Here is a 21,466-nt window from a genome sequence, read left to right as displayed (position 1 = left end):
TACCTTGTCACTCCAATCATCGCCATCCGTCAAAAAAGAATGTTAAGCATTAATCTTTATGCATTCATACATCATTCATCCACACACAAACACAGCGCGTATATATTTAGCCGCCGTGTCTCTTTGAGGCATAGAAAACAATGTTGTTTCAGACGTGCTATTTTGAATGGTGTCTGAGCATGTAGCTGACAGGAAACAGTCCTTTGATGCCGCTGGTTTTTATCATTGTAATGTGTCAACATAAGATTGCGCTGTAAGCTCTGCTGCCTTTCCTGACAAACCGCAAAAGCTATAGGTATCCAACATCCAGCCAAGCCCAAAATAAAATAACAGTCATGCTACATTCAGCACTTGAAAATATGACAGAAAACGTCAAAGCTGAACATAGAGGTTTTTCCTCTTTTACATAAGGATAGACATGGATATGCAAGTATATTCAAGATATCGCCTTAGAGTTCACACAATTATATGGATGAGTTTAAGCTTTCTTTTATCACAGTAGTGTAAACACCGGTCCAGAGAACCTAAAGCTCTATAGTCTCTGATTTATGGCATGCTTTTCAAATAGTCTCTCTTCTTTGCTTGCATTCAAAGCTATGTACAACAAGGCCAGGTGTGCTTTTTGTGATGCACATTTATTAATTTAATTATTAAATAAGGTAGTGTCTCCAAACTTACTTACTTATTATAACTTGTCTCCTGCTAGTTGTACTAAAGAACTTACTTTTTAAAAGTAAGTTAAATTAATAAATATGTTTGTACCTTTTCGGTGTGTGTAGCACAGTAACACAGTCTTTCTATCGCTAGAAGTAGCAGCACAGAGCAGAAGCCAGCAGGCAAGTGTTATTTAAATAAACTCCTGGTGACTTACAAAGTTGTATGAGTACATAACATATTTGTACTAAGGTAGAAGTTTGCTACCATTTTGCTATTCAGCTATTCAGCTGATAACGCTAACTCGGGTGTTTGGCTTGAGGTCGGGGTGCAAAGGACCCTAGGGTGAAATTATCTAAACCATCCCTTTTGGTATACATTTCTGTTGAATTAACAGAGATTTGCTGGCAAGCAATTGCTCAAAGAATGATTGTGTGTTACCTTAGTTAAAAGTTGTTGAACAAAAAATAGAGGCAGTACATTCTGCTCTCACCTTTGGCACTAGAAACTGGACCGTGCGTGATATTCCTCCATCCCACGAGGCCATTTCCATCATGAAGCCTGAAAACAGAATGTAACATCCATCTGTTTTTAAATGTGGACAATCCAAAGGGATGTTTTCATTGTGTTTAGAAATGACATAAAATAGAAGAAAAAAATAAGTAGGGAAAAAATATATTTAAAAAAAATGTATGACAAAAGAGATTGTATCTATTTACATTCATCAAAAATGTACATAGACCAAGTATTTGGTAAATGGCTTAAAGATCTGTCTGAGTGCATATCCTCAGAACATTACTATTCAGGGAAAACAAGAAGTATGTAGTAAAACCTTAAAAGAAAACAGTAAAAGACCTTGTGTGTTACGGGCTTGACAGACCTCTTCTATCAAATGCCAGCTGGAAATACTGCATCTCATCACAAGTCACGTTTCCAAATGGTTAACCATCAATACATGTGTAAAGAATACACTAATGTACAGCAGAATGGGTGACAATACAAGTTAAAAAAGTAACATGGGGCCTTGTTTTTTAACAATCGAAGCGCAGGACGTGACGCGCCTGGCACAGATGCATTTAGGGCATGTATGAATCCACTTTTGGTTGGTTTAACGGTGGAAAAAAGGGTCTGTGCGCCAGAAAAGGGTTGTACTTAGTGTCTTGATTAATCAGGCGGGTTTTATGTGTAACATTCAATAAACCAATCAGAGTGTCATCGCCCATTCCTTTTAAAAGCCTGACGCTTTGCTATACTGTATGATGGCAGATTTACTAAGCAGGAAGGAGACATTTTCAGGAAGAGAAACCTTCCTTTTCTGTTTCAGTGCATGCATTGTCTTAGTCCGGTGCAACATCGGCAGCACTGACACTTGTTAGCTTAGCGTAGTGAATGGAATCCTATGTTGCCGGTTAGCATGTTGTCAGTAAGAGTGAGGCTGTGTGGAAGCACTGCCGAGGCACTCCTACATGGGCACGCAGCACCTTAAACCACCCAACTTCTGTCAACATAGCATATTTTTCCTATAGTCGGATTTTGTAAGAGACCAAGAAGATGACTTCTCAGACGGTCAAGATCCAGAATCATCCCTCTACGAACCAGAGTTTTCAGAAGAGGAGCTGCGTGCTTCGGAAATAGAACAAGAGCAGGTGGATGTTGCGATTACTCAACAGGCCGAGGACGTGAGGCATCCGGCAGTTCTCCAATATTTTTTTGGTGTGATAAAGTCAACTGGGAAAAAATCCAAATGGACCCAATAAACAGCTGTCCACAGAGTAAGTGATTGCTGTAAACATGACGCATGGTTATTTTACAGGATAGATCAACCCATATTAGACCTGTACTCACACAGAGTTGTTGCGTGATATCTTGGCACCATGTAGCAGTATTTTGATTGTGCTTCCACCCAATATAGTCCCAAATAAATATCTGCCAAGGAAATCATCTAGTAATAATCTGCATTGCTATTTGTACCTGTGAATACTCAGGCCACAATAAGTAATTAAGCTTTTTTTTTTTTTTTTTTTTTTTTTGGCTCGCTTTTACTCAACACATGCTAACAGACAACATAGGATTCCATTCACTACACTAAGTTAACTAGCGACAGCGCTGCCGGTGCTGCTCCGGACTAAAACAATGCATGCACTGAGACAAAAAATGCGTCGGCCCACCTATCTACAGCTAGGTGATACCGTGATAAGCCGTATTTCAACAAACGATGTTGTATTCCTTTAAACGACGTGGGCGTTAGACGGGAAATTGACAACTGCGTCTGTCTTTTAAACTAGCAAAGACACTTGCGTCGGGCTTTTCGCAGTGCAATGTCCAAGATAGGGCCCACGCTGTTATGTGTTAAAACGTTCATCTTACCTTTGACGCATTTGAACACCAGTTCGGCTCTCTTAAGACACCAAGGTATGGTCATCTCCTGCAGAGATGAGGAGAGAAATGAGATTAGAACCACTTTTCAAAATCAAAAAAAGCAGAGCAATTTGTGTGGGTGGCTTCAGAGCTGAGTCATACGGTTTAACATTTTTGATACATTACATCCCTAGTCTGAGTCTTGCACAGGTATGCAAATTAGATACTATATATATTAACTAGGTCAAATGCAAAGTCTCCTGTTAGGTAGTCTGGAAAGACAACCATTAATTTCCAGGATAATCGGTACTGGGATCTTTTGGGACCGATTGGCGGGGATTTGTTATATACAAAGTACACACAGCAATACACTGGTCAGAGTAAATTACTTTTACCATAAATACAGCTAATTTATATAGCTTACTGTTTTGTGTGTACATTTAACTTTATCTACATTACATTACATGTCATTTAGCGGCAGCCTTTATCCAAAGCGACTTCCAATTGCTAAATATGAGAGTGTGCATGCTTCTGGAGCAACTGGGGGTTAAGTGTATGTGTCATATCCACGGTGCCATAACAACCCAATCTAACATTGTTCTGTGTGTAGTCTTTTGCAGAGTGTAAATGTTCCCCCAAAACAAGTTCCTTCCCCACAACATAATGCAGAACCACCGTCGCTGTGACCAGAGATTAGTGCCGCCCAAGAGAATTGAGATTGGTTTAAAGAAATGCAAACAACCAAGAGTGTTTTTTTCCTCCTATCCCGGAATGTATGTGTGGTGTAGCCAGAACTTTCTCCACAGCACTGTGGACATAGGTCTGGCAAAGTGAGACCACCGGTCAGGTGACTGTCTCTATCTTTACACAAAATATTTAAGTGCAAGCATATCTCATCTTCCTCCAAATTTGAGTGTGTTTGTTTCTAGGAAGCACACAGCAACCTTAGCAGTCATCACAGAGTCAGAAAGGTAGATATTCTGCCATGTGTTTAGTCCCTTGTCAAATGAGTCACCCACTAATTCCAACATAAACGCCACAGGCATGAACAAAGAGTCTTTGAAGCATAAACAACAGGAGAGTATACTTAAGGGTTTTTCATCATAACTGAGGCTGATGCCAGTGCTGAGCTGACTGTTGCTGTTCATAGCACTAAAGGCAGCAGTGGTCTTTCTCAAGCAATTGAGGAAAGGAAAAGAATTTCTTACAGTTAGAAAAAAGATTGTCACGACACGATGTCATCACGATACTCATATCACGATCCAGTACTATTGCAATTTTAAACATATTGCAATTGCAATATATTTCCTTTTTTGTCCAAATCTGTTTTATCTAAAAAGAGTAATTTCTCTGTTTGTTCATCTCACTTCAATTCAAATGCTACAACATGGGATTGTCAAGCAGACAAACTAACCAACACATTTATAATAATAGATCACTACTTGGTGTCCGAGTATTGCCACAGAAAATATTGCGATACTATGTTGTATTGATTTTTTTCCCCCACCTCTAGCATTACAATGTTACCATGCAATTCTTCTAACTTCCATTTCCAGGCTTCAATGCTCAGGGGGGAAAAGAAAAAAACATCTAAAAAAATAAGAAGAGGCACAGCCGTATTGTATTTTGATTGCAGTCTGCAGATCATCGAGCATAACTAATTAACTAATACCAAAACACAAGAATAGGCTTGTATAAACAGGCAAACATCTCCACTAAATGGCAAACAAGACTGATTAGAAGGTGACATATGGAACGTTTTGATGTGGAACCAGAAGCTACTAATTAGAGTTCCTCAGGTTCCTGAGGCTTCAGAAGTTAGAAGTCTTTGGTTATGTGAACAAAGACCCTTGAATAGACATGAGAAGAAAACTTGTACTGAGCATGTTGTGGCATAAGTGCACTCCAGACAGAGGCTTGATGACAATTTACTTTCCAACTTATGTGATTTTAAGTTTATTAGGTTTCACTTTTCTATTCAGTTTAAGAACTAAGAAGGAGTTGCTTTTCAGGTCCCAAATACATAAATTTACAGTGGATCAACAAGATTTCTTTTTAAAGATGGGGTAATTCCCTAAACTAGGCTTGATTCGGGCTCATCAGACACTTTCATTGTTCCTCTCCACTATTATTTGAGGAGAGTGCTGCTGTACAAGCACTCTGAGGTACTACCGGTAAGTAACAGAAGAGTACACAACTCTCTACTTCACGGTCCTGGCTTTAAACCTGGGAAATGTTAAGCTGTTGGCTGAATTCACAGCCAGAGCCCAACAAGCCAGGCCACAGCTGAGAATGCAGTGCATAAACAAGCAGAGGCTAAATGAAATAGAAGAAATTCGTACTATGTCATCGGTTAGAGCCACGGAGACTTGTGTGGCCAGCAGGTTTCCTTCACCTTTAACCACAAACAATCACACACTTCTTAGGCTGCGTTCAGAAAGGGAAACAGCAATCCGGCGATTTGCGGCAGGGTTGTGGAGCGGGGAGAGTGTCAATGAAACGGCCTGTTTTTGTGTCGTCCTGTTGTGTTTTTTAACCCCCCAACATAGCATAAGTACACTTTATATCTCAAAGGTTCTACTACCATTTTCTGTCACATCGTCTATAGAGCTCAACGTCTCCCACCGAACTTGTTTAGTGTCTTACAACTTTCTTGAGGCAGTCATAGAGGCGGTGATCTATATTGTGCTGGACTCTCACGCCGCCTTAAAACCGTCTGACAAGTCTGATTGCTGGTTATACATGTTTAGCCTCTGCGGCATGAGGACGGGTTGTGTTTCTCCAAAAGTTGAGACTCACCCCCCTCCGCAGCCTAAACACAATACCACAAAAATAAATAAACACAAAAATGAATGGAAATATCTCTATAATAAAGTTTTTGCCACACCGTGTGTGAATGCCCACCGAGGCGGGATTCCCACCAGATATTGTGCTACGGTGATTAGCCACAGGGTTGTACGACGGTCTGGGAGTCTCACCCATTTGTTTTTCCATTGTGTTCCCCATGGCCGACCCTACAACTAATTATTAATTCACTGTTTGAGTAATGTAGAAAGGTTAGGACCCTATAAGTGTAAAATTCTTCTACTCATTTTCAGACGTGTAATATTTACCTAAGCCAAGAAGATTTTGTTTTTGGCACAGTACGTTTGTTTTGGATTAGGTAAAAAACTACTGGCCTGATTCTTAGAAAATTTATTGGAAGCGTGTAAAATGAGCCAAGGAAAAACCCATTACATTTTGTAGTGCATACAAATCACAGGGTTGTTAGAAGAATTATCTTTTGACATTTGCGTTGCATTTATGTGGTGTTGGAACAACTGCAATCATATTTTATGGCTCTCGTGATCGGTTTCTTTTGCTCTTCCCATTTTAGTTATTCCTGTTGTTTTCTTGTTAAAAATAAATTAAATAAATCTTAAAAAACACATTTACGTTATTATCAAAACAGTGTTTTTTTTCCACAAGGCCAATTTGAGTCTCTACACAAGAAACATGGTTTTGTCGATTGATGGTTTTGTTCTTTGTAGTTTATAAAATCAGTTTTTAAATCATTTGGTAATCATTAACAAATACTTAACATAATATATGAAATGTTATGTTTGCAACAATAACTAACATTAATTATAGGATTACTAATAATTAATGAACATTATTATCATTTTGCTGTTAGTCAACAGTTAAATAACTATTAACTCAAGTTTAATTAGGGAAGGTTATAAAGTGTTAACCCTCAGTACATACATACATACATACATACATACATACATACATACATACATACATTCCCAGTGTTCTGAGCCCCTCTTACCTCTGACATGTCGTGGACCAGCAGCAGAGGGACGGTCACCGTGGTGACGTCATGTGTGCAGCACACCTTCAGGATGTTTCTCAAGCCCATGATGGCCGGGTCCCGGGCCGTGATGTTCCCTGAACGCACATTGTCGTCCACACACAGGTGGAAGACAACATGGACCTCGGACAGGTTGGAGTGCCGCGAGATATAAAACTCACCTTTGAGGGAGACACAGCAGGTACAATGTGTTATATTGGCAAAACGGTTTGCGGAATAGTATTTGACTGGTGTCAATTTAAAAAAAAAATCTACTGATTTCCATTACCTGGTAAGATGTTAGATGGATTTCTTTCCACATTTTTGCTCCTATCGTCACCTCCATTTCTTGGAATCTCTGTAAGGATAAACATAGAAAAACAGAAGGTAAGACAGATTAATCTAAATATCTCATACGGACAGTTCACAGCAATGGGGGCTTGACTTTCCTTGAAAGTCTTGTAAACTAGAAAGAATGTTTCTATATACAGCGCTACTCCAACAACCACTCTAGCTGTGCTGTGATAGCATCTGGACACACTTTCCCTTCAATGGAGTAGCAGTAATGTAAAGTGTCTTCTACCTCCTGACTATTTAAACCCCCTGTCATACTACTGGCATGTTGCTGACGTACTCCAACTCTGTGAAGTGTTTTGCAGTGTAAAGTTACTGTACCGCAACAATGTTAAGGCAGTTTTATATCTACTCTGTCTTCATTTCAGATCAACAAAAGGTCAGTTTAAAAGATTTCACATGTAGTCACACTCATCCTACTTGTCATTTCCATGTTAGCACTCCACCAACATGATTAGTCCAAGTTCAAATGCCGGCAGTGGCCGGCTTTCGACTGAGCATCTCAGGTCGGCCCAAATGCTGGCTGCCGGCCCCTCCGACGGGCGATGGCATGAAACACATCGAACAGACTCGAGTCACCGACCTCGCCAGATTGTCAAACGGTTTAGGATTATTGGGTTAGTGTGTCGGAACCTTTAAGTTATACTACCCCTCCGCTCATTTTTTTGAAGACAGTTTCAATTTTAATCTCATGTGAAAGATAAAGATACTAATTTTCTTGAAGAAAACATTATTGCTAGTGATAGAACATTTATCAAACTACAGCGAGTAGCTAGCAAAAAAAAGCTATCAGCCGGAACTGGGGATGGAAACACCACCAATGATAAACCAATGGCTATCATCTGCGAAAAAAATCTTTTCGACAGAAAGATTTAAACACACACACTAAGGCTAAAAGAAGCACAACTGGGCGGAATATGGACTTCATACAGGACTTAACAATAGTTAATGGAAACATTACTCTCTCCAACACTGTAAAAAAAGTGAAGAAAAGCCCAAGCAGATTATTTTTTTGCTTTATTTGTTAGTGTTGGTTGTTGAATGTGAGGTCAATAAAGATTTAAGTGGAAAAAAGATAAAGGTGCTCTTTCTTGTCTTGCTAATCATCAAACCCAGTAAATTTCGGTATACTATGTTTTTTGAGAGACAAAATTAGGCAAAAAAAACAACTGTTTAGATCTAGGTCTTCTATGTTTTTTAAGCCAAAGACCCTTTAGCTGAAAGAGAGACCAAGTAGGGACCCCTGGATTTATTTTGTATAAAATTGAGTTGCATATATAACTGGGCTGAATGAACGGAAATAAACTATAATAAATTATTCATACTTCATGTCTTCACGATAAACATACATGTGGAAGGCACAGTGAATCCTTAAACTAAACTGTATGGCTCCCATAGTGGCCACCTTAACTAAAGTAAGCTTGTCTTCAATGTTTAAATTTTTTCACAAATAGGCCAATTATTTCTGCTATTGATACGTTGGATTAGTATAAATGTTTATTTTCAGACATATTTTAATGTTTTGAAAAAACAAACTAATTTGGCGGACCCCCTGCACTAACTCTGAGGACCCACTAGGGGTCACGGACCCCCTGTTGAAGATCTCTGGTTTAGATGGCACAACCACTTGAATCTTGTAGCTTTGTGCCTGTGTAGCGCACAGGCACAAAGTGTATGTTAGTTGAGCGTTTTGGAATGCATAGCTGTCATAAAAAGAAAGAAAAAATCTTCCGCAGAGTCCGTTTCCAGGCTTTTGATTCTTGATTTTGTACTTGATTGATTCTTTCTGGTGAACTGTACATCCAGGATGAGATTTGTGGAAACCTCAGGCTCAGCAGCCTTTATCTTTCTAATCCTCTGTCTACGTCAGAGCTGTAACAACCAAAAGTCTAACCAGGCTGTTCTTTCTGCTTGCTGCTCCGCTGGGCTCTGGCATAGAGCTCCACCTGCTGCACCTCGTCCAGCTGTGCCTCCAGACAGGGGAAGTGGAAGTCTGTACACTCCTTCGCCACAGTTGCAAAGTCTGGGGGTCAACAAAGAACAGGCCAGGGATGAAATAATGCAGAAGGTTAGCGTTAATATTTAGCCAGATAATTATGTCTCTATACTACACTCTAACACGAAAAAAAAGAAATCTATCCAAACAGGGTTCAACAAGAATCATTGCATGTTGGGCAAGTACATTTTACAACCCACTTGGTTACTTTTTTTTTTATTTTTTTTATTATTGTCCCGGAAAAACTTATAGGTGAATGGAGTCTCTGGTCTTTAAACAAATCAATGAAAGAGGAATGAAAGAATAATGTTATCATCACTGTTAAATTGAGAGACAATTAGAGTCTTGTCTTTCTACAAAACACCAACAAGGTTGTCCAGGTGACAACATCTGTAAGAAAACCCCAACACTACAGTGTCCCCTGACCTCTCTTGATGCCGCTGTAGGAGTTGACCCTGTTGTCGACCAGCAGCACCAGTCCACAGAGGGAGGAGGAGTAGAGCGAGAGGGCCGTCTGCAGCCGCCGGAGCTTTTCTCCGCCGCTGCCGTGCCGCCGGTGCTTACACAAGTCCAGCACGTCTGCCCGGACCAGCCGCAGGTTGTGCATCGTCTTCAGTTGTGCTCCTGATCACAATATAAACATACACTGTATATTAGGGGTGTGTGTGTGTGAGTGAGTGAGTGTGTGTCTGTGTGTGTAAGTGTTTCATATAATGTTTTATTTAAATCAAACATCATATGTATTGTGATTTCTTTCCCTGACAGTTGACAATTTTTAAAATCAATTATTTTCCCTAGAATCAATGTTTTGTTTTTAAATTGATGATTGACCTAAATATTCTGTTTATACGGGACTGCGGACTCCATGACAACATGTAGTACATCATATGCGATTCAGACTGATATATTGTCTCCAGAAGTGTATTACTTCGAGAATCGCAATAAATGTAAATGGCAATACACATCAAATCGGCACCCATGTAAAATGAAAGAATCGAATCAGGACGAATGTTGTGAGTTATAATATAAAATAAAAACTTGTTAATCACAAAAAGAATAAGAAATCAAGCACCTAAGTGTATGGTGAAACTCTCCTCCAGCTGAGGCTGCTCCTCAAACATCCTGGCCCCAGAATCTGCCAACTCCGACAGCTGGCTGGACTGAACCTTAATCTCCTCACTGGAAACCAATCATACAAACAAATCATTCAATAAGTGTGTGTGTGTGTGTGTGTGTGTGTGTATAACTAATAGTTTAGCCTGTACAAGCGTACTGACAAAGTCTGGTTTATTCCCAGTAAAAAACGGAAAGTGCAACGCTGACTTCTTTTATATTTTCTAAAATGATTTTTATACTGCCCAGTAAAAAGATATTCATGAACAGATAAGGCACTTTTGAATTCTTTTTAAAAAGGAGCTTTAGTTACTAGTTACTTGTAACTGTAGTTACTAGTTACTAAAAATTAGGATTGTTGCTGACAAAACACATGTTTCTAAAATACAAGGGTTTATTATAAATGAAACTATGCAACAATATGCCAGCCAACAAGCACAGTGGAAATGATTAGCTGATTAAACATAGTTGATGGACAGTTCTGATCACTTCCAGTTTCTAAAATGAGGATTTTTTTGAATTCAGTACTTTAAAGGTGCTCCAGGGAGATGTTGGACGATGTCACTTATGGTTGACGTTTGAAGTATTGTCAAACAAGACGGAGGCTAGCTCGCCCCTCCCTCCTCCTCATCCCGTCCCCTCCCCCCTCCCCCAGCGAATTTACAAATCCTACCATGGCCACGCCAAGACCTCTGTGCTGTGTTGTCAAGGTGTAGTGCAGGAAAATATGATCTGCCGTGAAAATTAACGGGATGTTTTATTTTGTTTCTGCCGTGTGCTGAATTGCTGCAGAGATCTCCGGAGTCCAGCCAAAAATAAAAAGCTCTGTGTATCTGCTCCAGAGGGCTCCGTGCCTTAGTCCGTGGAAATACACACATTGACTTTAATGGAAAACTACCAACTCCGTCGCCGTTCCGCAACTGGTGGAAATTAGGAGTAGTTGTTTGCTGTATGTGACAAAAAATGTTTAATAACGTTCAACATCGCTTATAGCACCTTTTATTTTTAATACTTTAAGTACATTTCCCTGATAATACTAAGATACTTTTACCTAACATACAACTTTCACTACAGCTTTTACTTGTAACAGAGCATGTTTACAGTGTGGTATCAGTACCATTTAAGTAAAGGAACTAAATACTTCTTACATCACTGTATGAATCCAACTATCTTTCTGTTAACCACTACAAGATTTTTTTCCTCAACTCTTATCCCAACATGCCAGTCATGACTGATGCAGCAAAGCTGAGCATCAGTTAAACTAAATGAGCTTTTGATCTCTACTAATCCCTTAATTTTTGATGTAAATGGGGTCTGTACTTCAAAGTGCCAGCAGACACGTCGTGTTTTGAATTAGAACGGCTGCAGAAGTGCAGCGGTTGAGATCTATAAGGGCAGAGGTGGAAGGTGGACTTCTGCACCTCCTCCTCGGGTCTCTGCAGTACCTTCCCAGCACTGGTTAAGAGTCAGTTTGACCCTATTTAAATTAGACTTTTCAGTAGCATAATTCACATACGAGATATTTACTGCAAAGCATTTTTTGGTCGTTTTAAATTCCAATCAGCATTTTGATCCCCCTTTCAATCCAACTCAAGTTTTATGGTTTAATGTTTAACACTACTTTTTATGCTAAATCACTATATAAATAAAATTAAGCTGAACTTCAAGGTCACCGCCCAGACAAGCCAAAGCCTCTATAACCAATGCCACACTGTCTGCAAATAAAGATCATGAGCTGTATTTTGACAATGATCCTCCAAGCCGCCGCATCTGCACATCCAATTATTCAGTTTCTGCCCTGCGGCCTCTCTTTTCCAAACAAGAGTAAGGAACTAAGCAACAACTCCAGTGTTCATTAACTTGGATCAACTATTGCTTTGCCTCGGTATTTGAGTAAGATCTGAACAGAAAGAGTCTGTTCAGATGTGTATGGGTGTAAAGTGAGCCAAAGGCAAGAGTGATAAGGAGTGTATTTTACAAGGATTTAAAAGTATGCTGGACATGCTTTACATATGCTGGAATAATGTTACATATCACAGATTGTTTACAGAAACCTCTCATTTTAAGTGGATTTTTTATTTATTTTGTATTGCTTTGTCTAACATGATGGTAACAGGTGCAATGTGTTGATGCTACTATTGAACTGTGGCATATAAGACATTTTGGTTTAAAAGAAAGTACTGATATTTCTTTTATTGGAGTTATTTTTATTATCACTATAACTTTAGCTTTTGTGATAAATGTTCTGTGTTTGATTGTTCCATTTTTCTATGCTTATTAAAAGAAAAACACTTATTGTGGGAATTTACGCTTTCTTAAGTATATTGAGCAGTTTTGGTGGTGTCTCATGTTATAATGCGCTATGGCATGTTTTATATTTGACACACTGAATACTGAACTTCAGCTAAATTTTAAGAAAATAAATTGCAAATCGAAATTGCAATATCTGGCAGGAAAAAAAAGGCATTTAGAATTTTTCCAAAATTGTTTAGCCCTAATGTACACAAACAAAGATCATGGTTCAGTATTCACATATATAAAACATTTTAACAAAGTCCGTTGTCTGCATACACAAACTCACTTGATTTGGCTGCTGTTGTTGGATTTCCGCAGGTCTTGGTGCAGACTGATGACCCATTGCTGATACTCATGCTTCTGAATGCCAGTAACTTGCTTCAGCTCACTGGCCCACTTATTCTCCAACACCTGCTCAAAAGAAGACAAAGTCAAAGGCTTTGACTTTAAAGCTAGAGTGAAGATATTGGTATCATATTAAAACTAGGTGGCCTAATGAATCCCTTGGTACCAATCATCAGAATAAGAATTGGAAAAGGATTTATGCCAGGTATTATAAATAGCACTCACAAGGAATGTGCCTTGGTTGTTGGTGCAAAGATAAACAAAATAAACATTAAAATTCTCACTTTATGCTAATTTTCAGGTTCATAAATTGTATTTAGAGGTTATATCACAATACATTTCCATGGCTTAATTTAATCCATGGAATCAAAACCATATACTTCCGCAGCTAGCCAGCACGCCATAGCTGGTGCAACCAACATACTGTAGCTTGTGTTAGCAGTCCTCCAGCAGGCCCCGAGCAGCCGGGCGAGTGGGTGACCGGGATCAAGGTACACCTGCTTTCAACACTGCTACAGAGCAGGCCAACTTCTTTTTTTACCTGCTGTGCATCAAAGTGTTGAGAGGCAACCGCATTTACATCCTGGTCGCTCAAAGTATTCCCCAACTGATGCATCACTTTGTCCATTTCAGCAGCTTGCCTGCCACACAGAAAAATAGTCAGTGTATTATTAGACTGATGAGGAATTCTGCTTCTTTTTTGTTGTTTTCTGGGTGCTTTCATACCCAACCGGTTTGGTCCAAACAAACTGTGGTGCGTTTTTCTTTTTTGGGGCCGGTCTTAGCCAACTTCCAAGTGGCGAGTTGCATTTGTGGTGTGAACTCAAAAGCTAAAACTACCGTTAAATATATTAGCTGATCACAAACAGGCTGATACTCCCATATCTATCCTTTATTTATGCAAAAACAACCATGGGTGCACACGTCACTTTAACACTAAATTACTGAAATAGGAGGTGTATTGAGCATACGTCCTTGTCTGTCTATTTAGCATAACCCGCCTTAAAAAAATTTAAATAATATATATATATGAAATGTAGCAACCACACATCCCAAATGTATCCCCCTAAAACATTTGTGTGAACAAGACCAGAACTAAAACACAACAATATATCTTTTTTTTTTTGTCTGGACCACATGGACCAAACTTCTTAAGGTGTGAAAGCACCCCAGGAATAGAAGTTGAGCACAGCTTTAGTCATACACATGTGAACTTACAAAGAAAGACGGAGGAAAATACAGTACGTGCAGGAAATCCAAAGCAATAATCCTAAATACCAACCTCTCTTGTAGCTTCTTAATCTCCATGTCTCTCTCACTGATGAGCTCGGAGATGCTAACAAAGTAGTTGTGCTCCAGGTTGAGAAGGGTGTCTGAGGCAGGGGAGTGGATCAGCTCATGGTAAACACCAGCAAAGTCCTCATCCCAACTGGGCTCTTCGGGCCGGGCGTGCTCCAGTGTAGTCTAAAACATTGTCAGAAGAAAGAAAATTACTCTTATTTGTATTTGTAAAATGTAAGTGTTTTCACAAAAGGCAAAGAGACCCACCCCTAACACGTGGAATGGTTGCTCTACTGTATAAAAGTAAGACTGTAATCGTGGGTGATGATCTGTTGCGCATACTGAGAGTATAAGAGGGGCCAGTCAGATCCGGATTTTTAGTAGGAGGGGGGGAAACTTCATTTAATGTGTCCACAGGAAGACAAAAGAGGAAGGCTAAATGAGATGTCTACACATTTTGAGTGTTCTGCTCTGTTCTAGGGCTGCAATCAACTATTATTTTTTAATTTTTTTAAATTGTTATTTTTAATCTGTCAATTATTTTCTCAATTATTGGATTAGTTGTTCAGTCAATAAAATGTCAGTGTTTCCCGAAAGCGACGTCCTCAAATGTCTTGGATTGTCCGCAACTCAAAGATTATCAGTTTAATGTTATGTCATAGCGGAGTAAAGAAACTATTAGGAAGCTGGAATGTGTATTTCTGTCTGACTGCAGTCAAATGCAAACTGGTAGCCAGTCCTAAATGTCTGGCTGTAGTGTGTCAGAAGGGCTTCACAACACTGATAACATCCTGAAATGTGCTATCACCTCCACATAAGACCTGGCCCAGGCTGTGGCGAGCTGGTTGACATCTACATCGCCGGTTGTAAGTCTTTGCAGGGCCAGCTCTGCCTCCCTGTCGTAATCCACGGTGGTCTCCCTCTCCATGAAGTTGGAAAGAGAGGTCTTTAGCTCTGCAGGAGGAGATGTGCACACACACCAACAGTCATTACAAAAATGTGTATATTTCTATCCAAACCAAGTAGTATGCTGCAAAATCAAAGGGCGGGATCCATTCCATCCATGTAGGTTTCCAACTAACAGTATGAATGCTGACCATATCAACTCTTTCCCCGGGAATATTAATGGAACAGATTCATCTCCTAATTTCATTCATAGGATATATCACACCCCTGTGAAAATGTATCGCATTAAAGTAATGAACTGCCCTCTATGCACTTTCTGCCCGCTGAAGGCTCGGGGCACTTTTCTTCACATTTTCTGGGAGTGCTCTCCCGTCGGTCAGTTCTGCAACAATATTGCATCCAAAATATCTGCCCTGATAAATGTTACTGTGCCTGTTTCTGTCAATGTTATGATACTGAACGATCCGTCAGACCTTCAGTTCTCTAAAACTAAAAAACGTGCTGTGTTTGCTGGACTCACGGCTGCTAAGACAATGACTACAACCTATTGGAAAATCGCCTTATGATGTGTCTGTTTGTACATGGACCCTTTCCTTTTTTAGATTATTTTTTGGGGGCTTTTCCCTTTATTATTATGTAGTAGACATGAAAGGGGGAGAGAGATGGGGGAATGACACACAGCAAAGGGCCGCAGGTTGGATTTGAACCCAGAGCAGGACAGGACAGGACAGAGCAGGACAGGACAGGACAGGTGCTGTGGGACTCGGCCTACATGGGGCAAACACTCTTACTGGGTGAGCTAGAGCCGCCTCCCCCCTTTCTTTTTTTAATGTTGTATATTTGAAACTTTCAGCTTGCGTGAATGGAGCTCCAGAATTAAAAAACTTGGTCCCTCGGTCCAGCATTGCGGACTCGGTGAAGGTCATGCTGTAGACTGGTGCTGCGGCCTTCTCGCCTCTATTTACGCATGTGATTGGTCCCTTGTTTCTGTCTGTGTGTATGTCTGTTTTGGTGTGTGTTGTTTGTTTATATTTTTTTATTGGTCGTGAGACACATTCTCATGTCTCAGCATATTGCTTTTAATTGTTAGTAATCTTGAAATAACATTTGGTCGCAAAAAAATATAGATTCATTTCCAACAAACAGAATCCAAAGTTTCTTTTATGTTTGTTGTCCTTTTAGTTAGTTGTGAGAAAGAGAGAACGCATGCCAGTCTCTCAGGGCTCAGAGTAGAGTATCGGTTGGCATGTAATCTAATGAGTTTCTTTAGAAACATATTCGCTAGTAGACAACCAATACGTCTGTACTTACAAATAAAATAAGTGAAATTCCAACATAGTCACAATACCAGGCAGGCTACTGGAAGTTACTGATTCACCAAAAGCCCAGAACAGATGCATTACGCAGATCTGTAATGTGCGGACATATCAAAATGTCCAACAAGTTACCAACCATGACCATTGAAGCACCCAGTAAGGCAAGTTTTAAAATACTGAAAAAGAACACAATAACAACAATCCCAGCACTAATTAACCAAACTGACTAATTTAGTTTTTTCAACTTACCTTACTTACTTACTTTCTTGTCCTGAACAGGTTTTTATTGATACTTATATATGTGTTAGGACTGGCATGTCTGGTTTAATATGTTACATGTGGACCAGAGTAGCTGCTACCTTAGTGGCAGCTAACAGGGAGCCATTTTAAAAATGTTGTTAGTTTCTTCTAACCCATTTGAATGTTTTGTTTTTGTTACAAGAATTTAGATTTTACACGTAAAAATAGATGATATTAAATTTACGACTTGAGAAAATACATTAAATTATTTACATACATTAAATGCGAGATAACATCACCCCTGTCCTTGCCTCGCTCCACTGGCTCCCAGTTACTTTTAGGATTGATTTTAAGATGTTATTGTTTGTTTTTAAAGCCCTCCATGGACTAGCTCCAGTCTACATAACTGAGCTGTTGAAGCCACATGCTCCTTCAAGATCTTTAAGGTCTGCAAACCAGTCTCTTCTTGTTGCCCCTAAAACACGGCTGAAGAGTAGAGGGGATCGGGCTTTCTCAGCCGCAGCCCCGAGACTTTGGAATGAGCTGCCTCTACATGTCAAACTGGCCCCTAGCCTTCCGGTTTTTAAATAGCAATTTAAAACACATTTTTATTCCCTGGCTTTTAATACCGCATGAGAACTGTATGTTGTATTTGTCTGGTGTTGTATTCTGTCTATTTATTGTTCCATGTCTATGTACAGCACTTTGGTCAACCTGGTTGTTTTTAAATGTGCTCTAGAAATAAAGTTTGATTGATTGATTGATTTAAATCACGAAGTTTAATTACAATTTTAGCAGTCACCAATTATCAACATTGTGTCCGACTCTAACCACACACAGCCCCAGATGGTCTATACATCCGTTGAGAGAGTGGTGCAGGGGGCACCCTTGGCAGCTCACCTGGTAGAGTGTGCACCCCATGTACCAAGGCTCAGTCCTTACCACAGCCGCCCGGGTTCAAAACCGACCCACAGCCCTTTGCTGCATCTCATTCCCAATACCTGTATGGTCTTTCCCCCCCTCTCTCCTCCTTTTCCGGTCCTCTCAAATAAAAGCCCCCAAAAAAGATATTTACATAGAAAGTGGAGCAGGGATCGCCTCAGAAATGCAAAAATGAAGAAAACTAAGACTTTTTTGACAAAGTCAACTCCCCCTGCTGCGAGCAGGATAACACTGCAAATACAAAAGTTCTGTCACTTGTATAATAGGTTTTCTTTTACCAAGAGCAGAAAACTCACCATTTTCTATGTAGCAGGGTATTTTGTGTAGCAGCATCAGGCGTCCATGAAGGTCGCTGACGTTCTCTTGAACAGGAAACTGCAGAGGCACTTTGAGGACACAGTTATTTTTCCCTACCCTGAACTCAAACACAAACTCCTTCTCAGCAGTACTGTTCATTTTGCCTTTGTTCTTCTTCATGGTCGCGGCTGAAAAATAGAAGACAACATGTCAAACGAATCAGAGTCATATATACTTGTTGGCCACTTCATTAGGTGATCATACAATGTGAAGCAATCAAATAGAGCAGCTCTGCCGTCAATTCTACTTTTAAATGTTTTGTTTTTAAATACAGACTTTGTGCAGGTTTCACAAAGTTGGGTTTAAGACCCTTTTAAGACCATTATGTATAATATGTAAGACCTTTGTCACAACATCAACTAAGCCCCAAATTCAGTTTTTTCAAGCCAAGAATCGTTAAACTTGCACTTCACCAAAGCTGAAGAATGAAATTGGTTTTATGTATGTGGTACAATCGGAAAGTGACTAAAGCTAATAGCACAACAGCTGAATGGCTGCAATATAAGTTGCATGTTGGTCTCATTTATACATACAGCAAAATTATAGCAAAAGAAAGGACTACAACACAGAATAAAGTAAAACTAACATTAGAGGTAGTGTTGCATGGACATTAAAAAATGAAGACCTGTTCAAAATTATTCAAAACCTAGAACACAATACTTCAGCCAACTTAAGACTTTTTAAGTCTTTAAATTTTGATTGTGAAATTGAAGACTCTTTAAGAACCTACGGATCCCTGATATACTAAAATTTGTTGTTTTATCGCCCTCATGGGATATGACCCAATGTGGACACCATATCTAATGGATCTTTATTATTGAGGTGGTAGTGGGTGCTGGTGTTGTACTGGAGGGCATTACATTGACTTTGTTTCTAATATTCTGGCCCTCTCATGTTGGTAAATGTGGTGGCTAAAACATTAGAAACATCAATATAATGCAGTGCAGTTGAACACCACTGCAAACTACAACCCCAATAATAACCATGTAGTTGAAGTAATACCTCTCTATCAGTGTCAATAAAACTACAACAAAACAATTTAATGGCAGAACTGTTGTGTTGAAGACTGTACAAGTGTATCATCAGGACGGACGCGTTTACCATCATTCTCATATCTTCAAATATGTGAAGTAACCAAGGTGTACTACCTGACACAACAGAGACAACAGCGTTCCCATACAGTACAAGCAGACCAGGACTTACTCATTAAGGGGAGACACTACATGTGAATAGGGTAAACATTTTAACTAGCCTAAAACCACAAAACTTCCCCCAGTTGATTACTTAGATTATGATAGATTAGATTAGCGCTTTGAGTGTCTATGATAAAGAGCTATATGAATGTAATGATTTATTATTATTATGACAATTTTGTATAACAAGTTTTATGAGGGGCCGACCCCAAGCACACCCAGTAGAACTCACGTGTCAAACTCAAGGCTATAGGTTCACAACAGACTTTGGCCCAAGTAGTTTTTGTGGCTTTTTTTACAACCTTGTTGCCACTTTTTCCAATGTTTTTGTTAAACTTTCTTTGTTGTTCTTTCTTTGATGGCTAAGTTAATTTATTATTGACTTTTTTGGGTCTTTAAATGTAAATGTAAATGTGCTGTATTTATATAGCGCTTTTCCAGTCTTAACAACTGCTCAAAGCGCTTTTACATCTACTAGGAACATTCACCATTCACACACATTCATACACTGTGGCCGGGGCTGCCGTACAAGGTGCCACCTGCTCATCAGATAAACATTCACACACATTCACACTCCGATGCGCAGCACCGGGGGCAACTCGGGGTTCAGTGCCTTGCCCAAGGACACTTCGGCAATGACTGCAAGGGCAGGGATCGAACCACAAACCTTCCGATTGGCAGGCAACCACTCTACCACTGAGCCACAGCCGCCCGTCTTTATGTGAACTAAGCTGTAAGTGAGAAGATTGTATGAGACATGCAATAATGCAACAAAAGATTCTTGACTTTTACGATGAAATGATAGCATGTGAATAACCCAAACATGTCTGGTCCTGGATGTGCTTCTTATTTTCAAGTGTGGCCCTTTGTGGAATTGAGTTTGACACTCCTGCAGTAGAGTAGTTTTTAATCCTTGGCAGTGGCATGGGTTCGCCCCCCCCCCTCTCTCTTGCCTTCCCTGTCTTCAAGCAATCCTTTCTATTAAAAGGCCATAAAAGCCCAAAGAATTATCTTTAAAAAAAAATAAAAAAATAAATGTCATTATTTTAGTAATAAGTGGGTGCTACTTCCACATATCCATTTCCGGAAGAGAAATGTTAACATTGGATAAAACCAGGTTCATGATTCTTGTTTTGTTTCTTTTGTTAACATTTAAGAGTCAAGGTTGTTGCAGAGTAGATTTTAGATATCTCTTTTTATTATTTCAATTCATTTAAAATGTTACTCCAGACTATGAAGCCTTTTGCAACATCTACAAAAAGACAAACCAACCTAAATACAATGAAATACAAACAAACAACGCTACCTTTGATGATGAAACAGAACCAGGTGGAGTTAAGTGAAGCTTCGTTGATTTTATTCGCTGCAGCTCTTCTAATAATCAGTAAATAATATTAATAACGACTGGAGTTCAGTAGAACACCAAGTCGACACCAAGTCCCAAAAATTTTAAATGTAAAGTATGCATGTATGTGAGTAAGAACTGTTTCGGTGATCTAAGGTCAAAAGTCGTAAAAACCAGGCTGTAAATCCGATTCAGAGTAGTTGGCACTTCATGCAGGGATGCAGAACTTGGCACAACCATCGACAGTTAAAGGAAGCCACAACACCGGCGGTGTGTTTCAGGTGGAGTGGGAACTTCACCATCGGAATCCGTTGAGAAAAACCCTTTAAATGCTACATGTTTTTAGGAGGTAGTTTGGCTTTGTGTGCACCTAACACATTAGTCATAATTATGTTATAATGAAAAACCACCACTTGTAAGAAGTACATACAGTTTCTTAATTTCCCCCGAACAACCTCGAGATGTAAGCAAATTCGTGTTCACCCCCACGGTCCAAATCCCACGTTAACTGATTTTATGGAAGCAAAATAGCTCAAAATATCAAAAGTAGCCAGTGCACGGAAAAACAATGTTTTTGCCTATAGCGTATCGCCTTAATGCCTTGTTAAACTGTAAATGACCAAGGAAAAGTGCTGTAAAGTTTCCATGTTTTACGGTTAATCCCTGTTACAGTAAACTGTCAGTAAACGTTACCTTGTTATTGTAAATGCAGCTTCAGGCTAGCTAGCAGTGTAGCTTACACTTAAGGTACGAAAGTTAAAAATAATAAAAGAGAGGCAGTCTGTTGTGGAAATGTCGAGCTGAGTATGGCTGTTTGCTTTGTTTTGGTGAACATATACATCTTATGAAAGGCATATTTACCGGTAAATGAAACAGTGAAAGAGACGGAGGCTCCTGTTCAGTTGTGTTTCTATCAGCTGACTGCTGCAGCGTGTAGCT

The 21,466-nt window shown here is 39.6% G+C and overlaps 1 protein-coding gene and 1 long non-coding RNA gene across 2 annotated transcripts in view; one reads left to right on the top strand and one right to left on the bottom strand.

Annotated features, from left to right (window-relative positions):
- The window catches only part of LOC117948470, an 18,651-nt gene extending 7,708 nt beyond the window's left edge, over positions 1-10,943 (top strand). Inside the window, exon 3 of the long non-coding RNA XR_004657450.1 lies at positions 10,852-10,943. This is a non-coding gene — a long non-coding RNA (uncharacterized LOC117948470). The remainder of the gene's footprint in view (positions 1-10,851) is intronic.
- c8h12orf4 (chromosome 8 C12orf4 homolog) overlaps positions 1-21,466 on the bottom strand; it is a 26,547-nt gene extending 5,081 nt beyond the window's left edge. The window contains exons 1-13 of the mRNA XM_034878068.1: positions 21,396-21,466; positions 17,929-18,124; positions 15,037-15,182; positions 14,230-14,411; positions 13,489-13,588; positions 12,889-13,013; positions 10,267-10,373; positions 9,621-9,818; positions 9,093-9,221; positions 7,134-7,202; positions 6,824-7,026; positions 3,022-3,079; positions 1,148-1,215 (exon numbers count right to left, since the gene is read on the bottom strand). Of these exons, the coding sequence (XP_034733959.1) occupies positions 1,148-1,215; positions 3,022-3,079; positions 6,824-7,026; positions 7,134-7,202; positions 9,093-9,221; positions 9,621-9,818; positions 10,267-10,373; positions 12,889-13,013; positions 13,489-13,588; positions 14,230-14,411; positions 15,037-15,182; positions 17,929-18,109 (1,566 nt within the window). The 5' untranslated portion in view covers positions 18,110-18,124; positions 21,396-21,466. The remainder of the gene's footprint in view (positions 1-1,147; positions 1,216-3,021; positions 3,080-6,823; positions 7,027-7,133; positions 7,203-9,092; positions 9,222-9,620; positions 9,819-10,266; positions 10,374-12,888; positions 13,014-13,488; positions 13,589-14,229; positions 14,412-15,036; positions 15,183-17,928; positions 18,125-21,395) is intronic.

This window comes from Etheostoma cragini, chromosome 8, assembly GCF_013103735.1.
Source record: "Etheostoma cragini isolate CJK2018 chromosome 8, CSU_Ecrag_1.0, whole genome shotgun sequence".
Lineage (NCBI taxonomy): Eukaryota > Metazoa > Chordata > Actinopteri > Perciformes > Percidae > Etheostoma > Etheostoma cragini.
The sequence above is the reverse complement of the archived record's forward strand: the minus strand, read 5'-3'. Positions and strand labels throughout refer to the sequence as shown.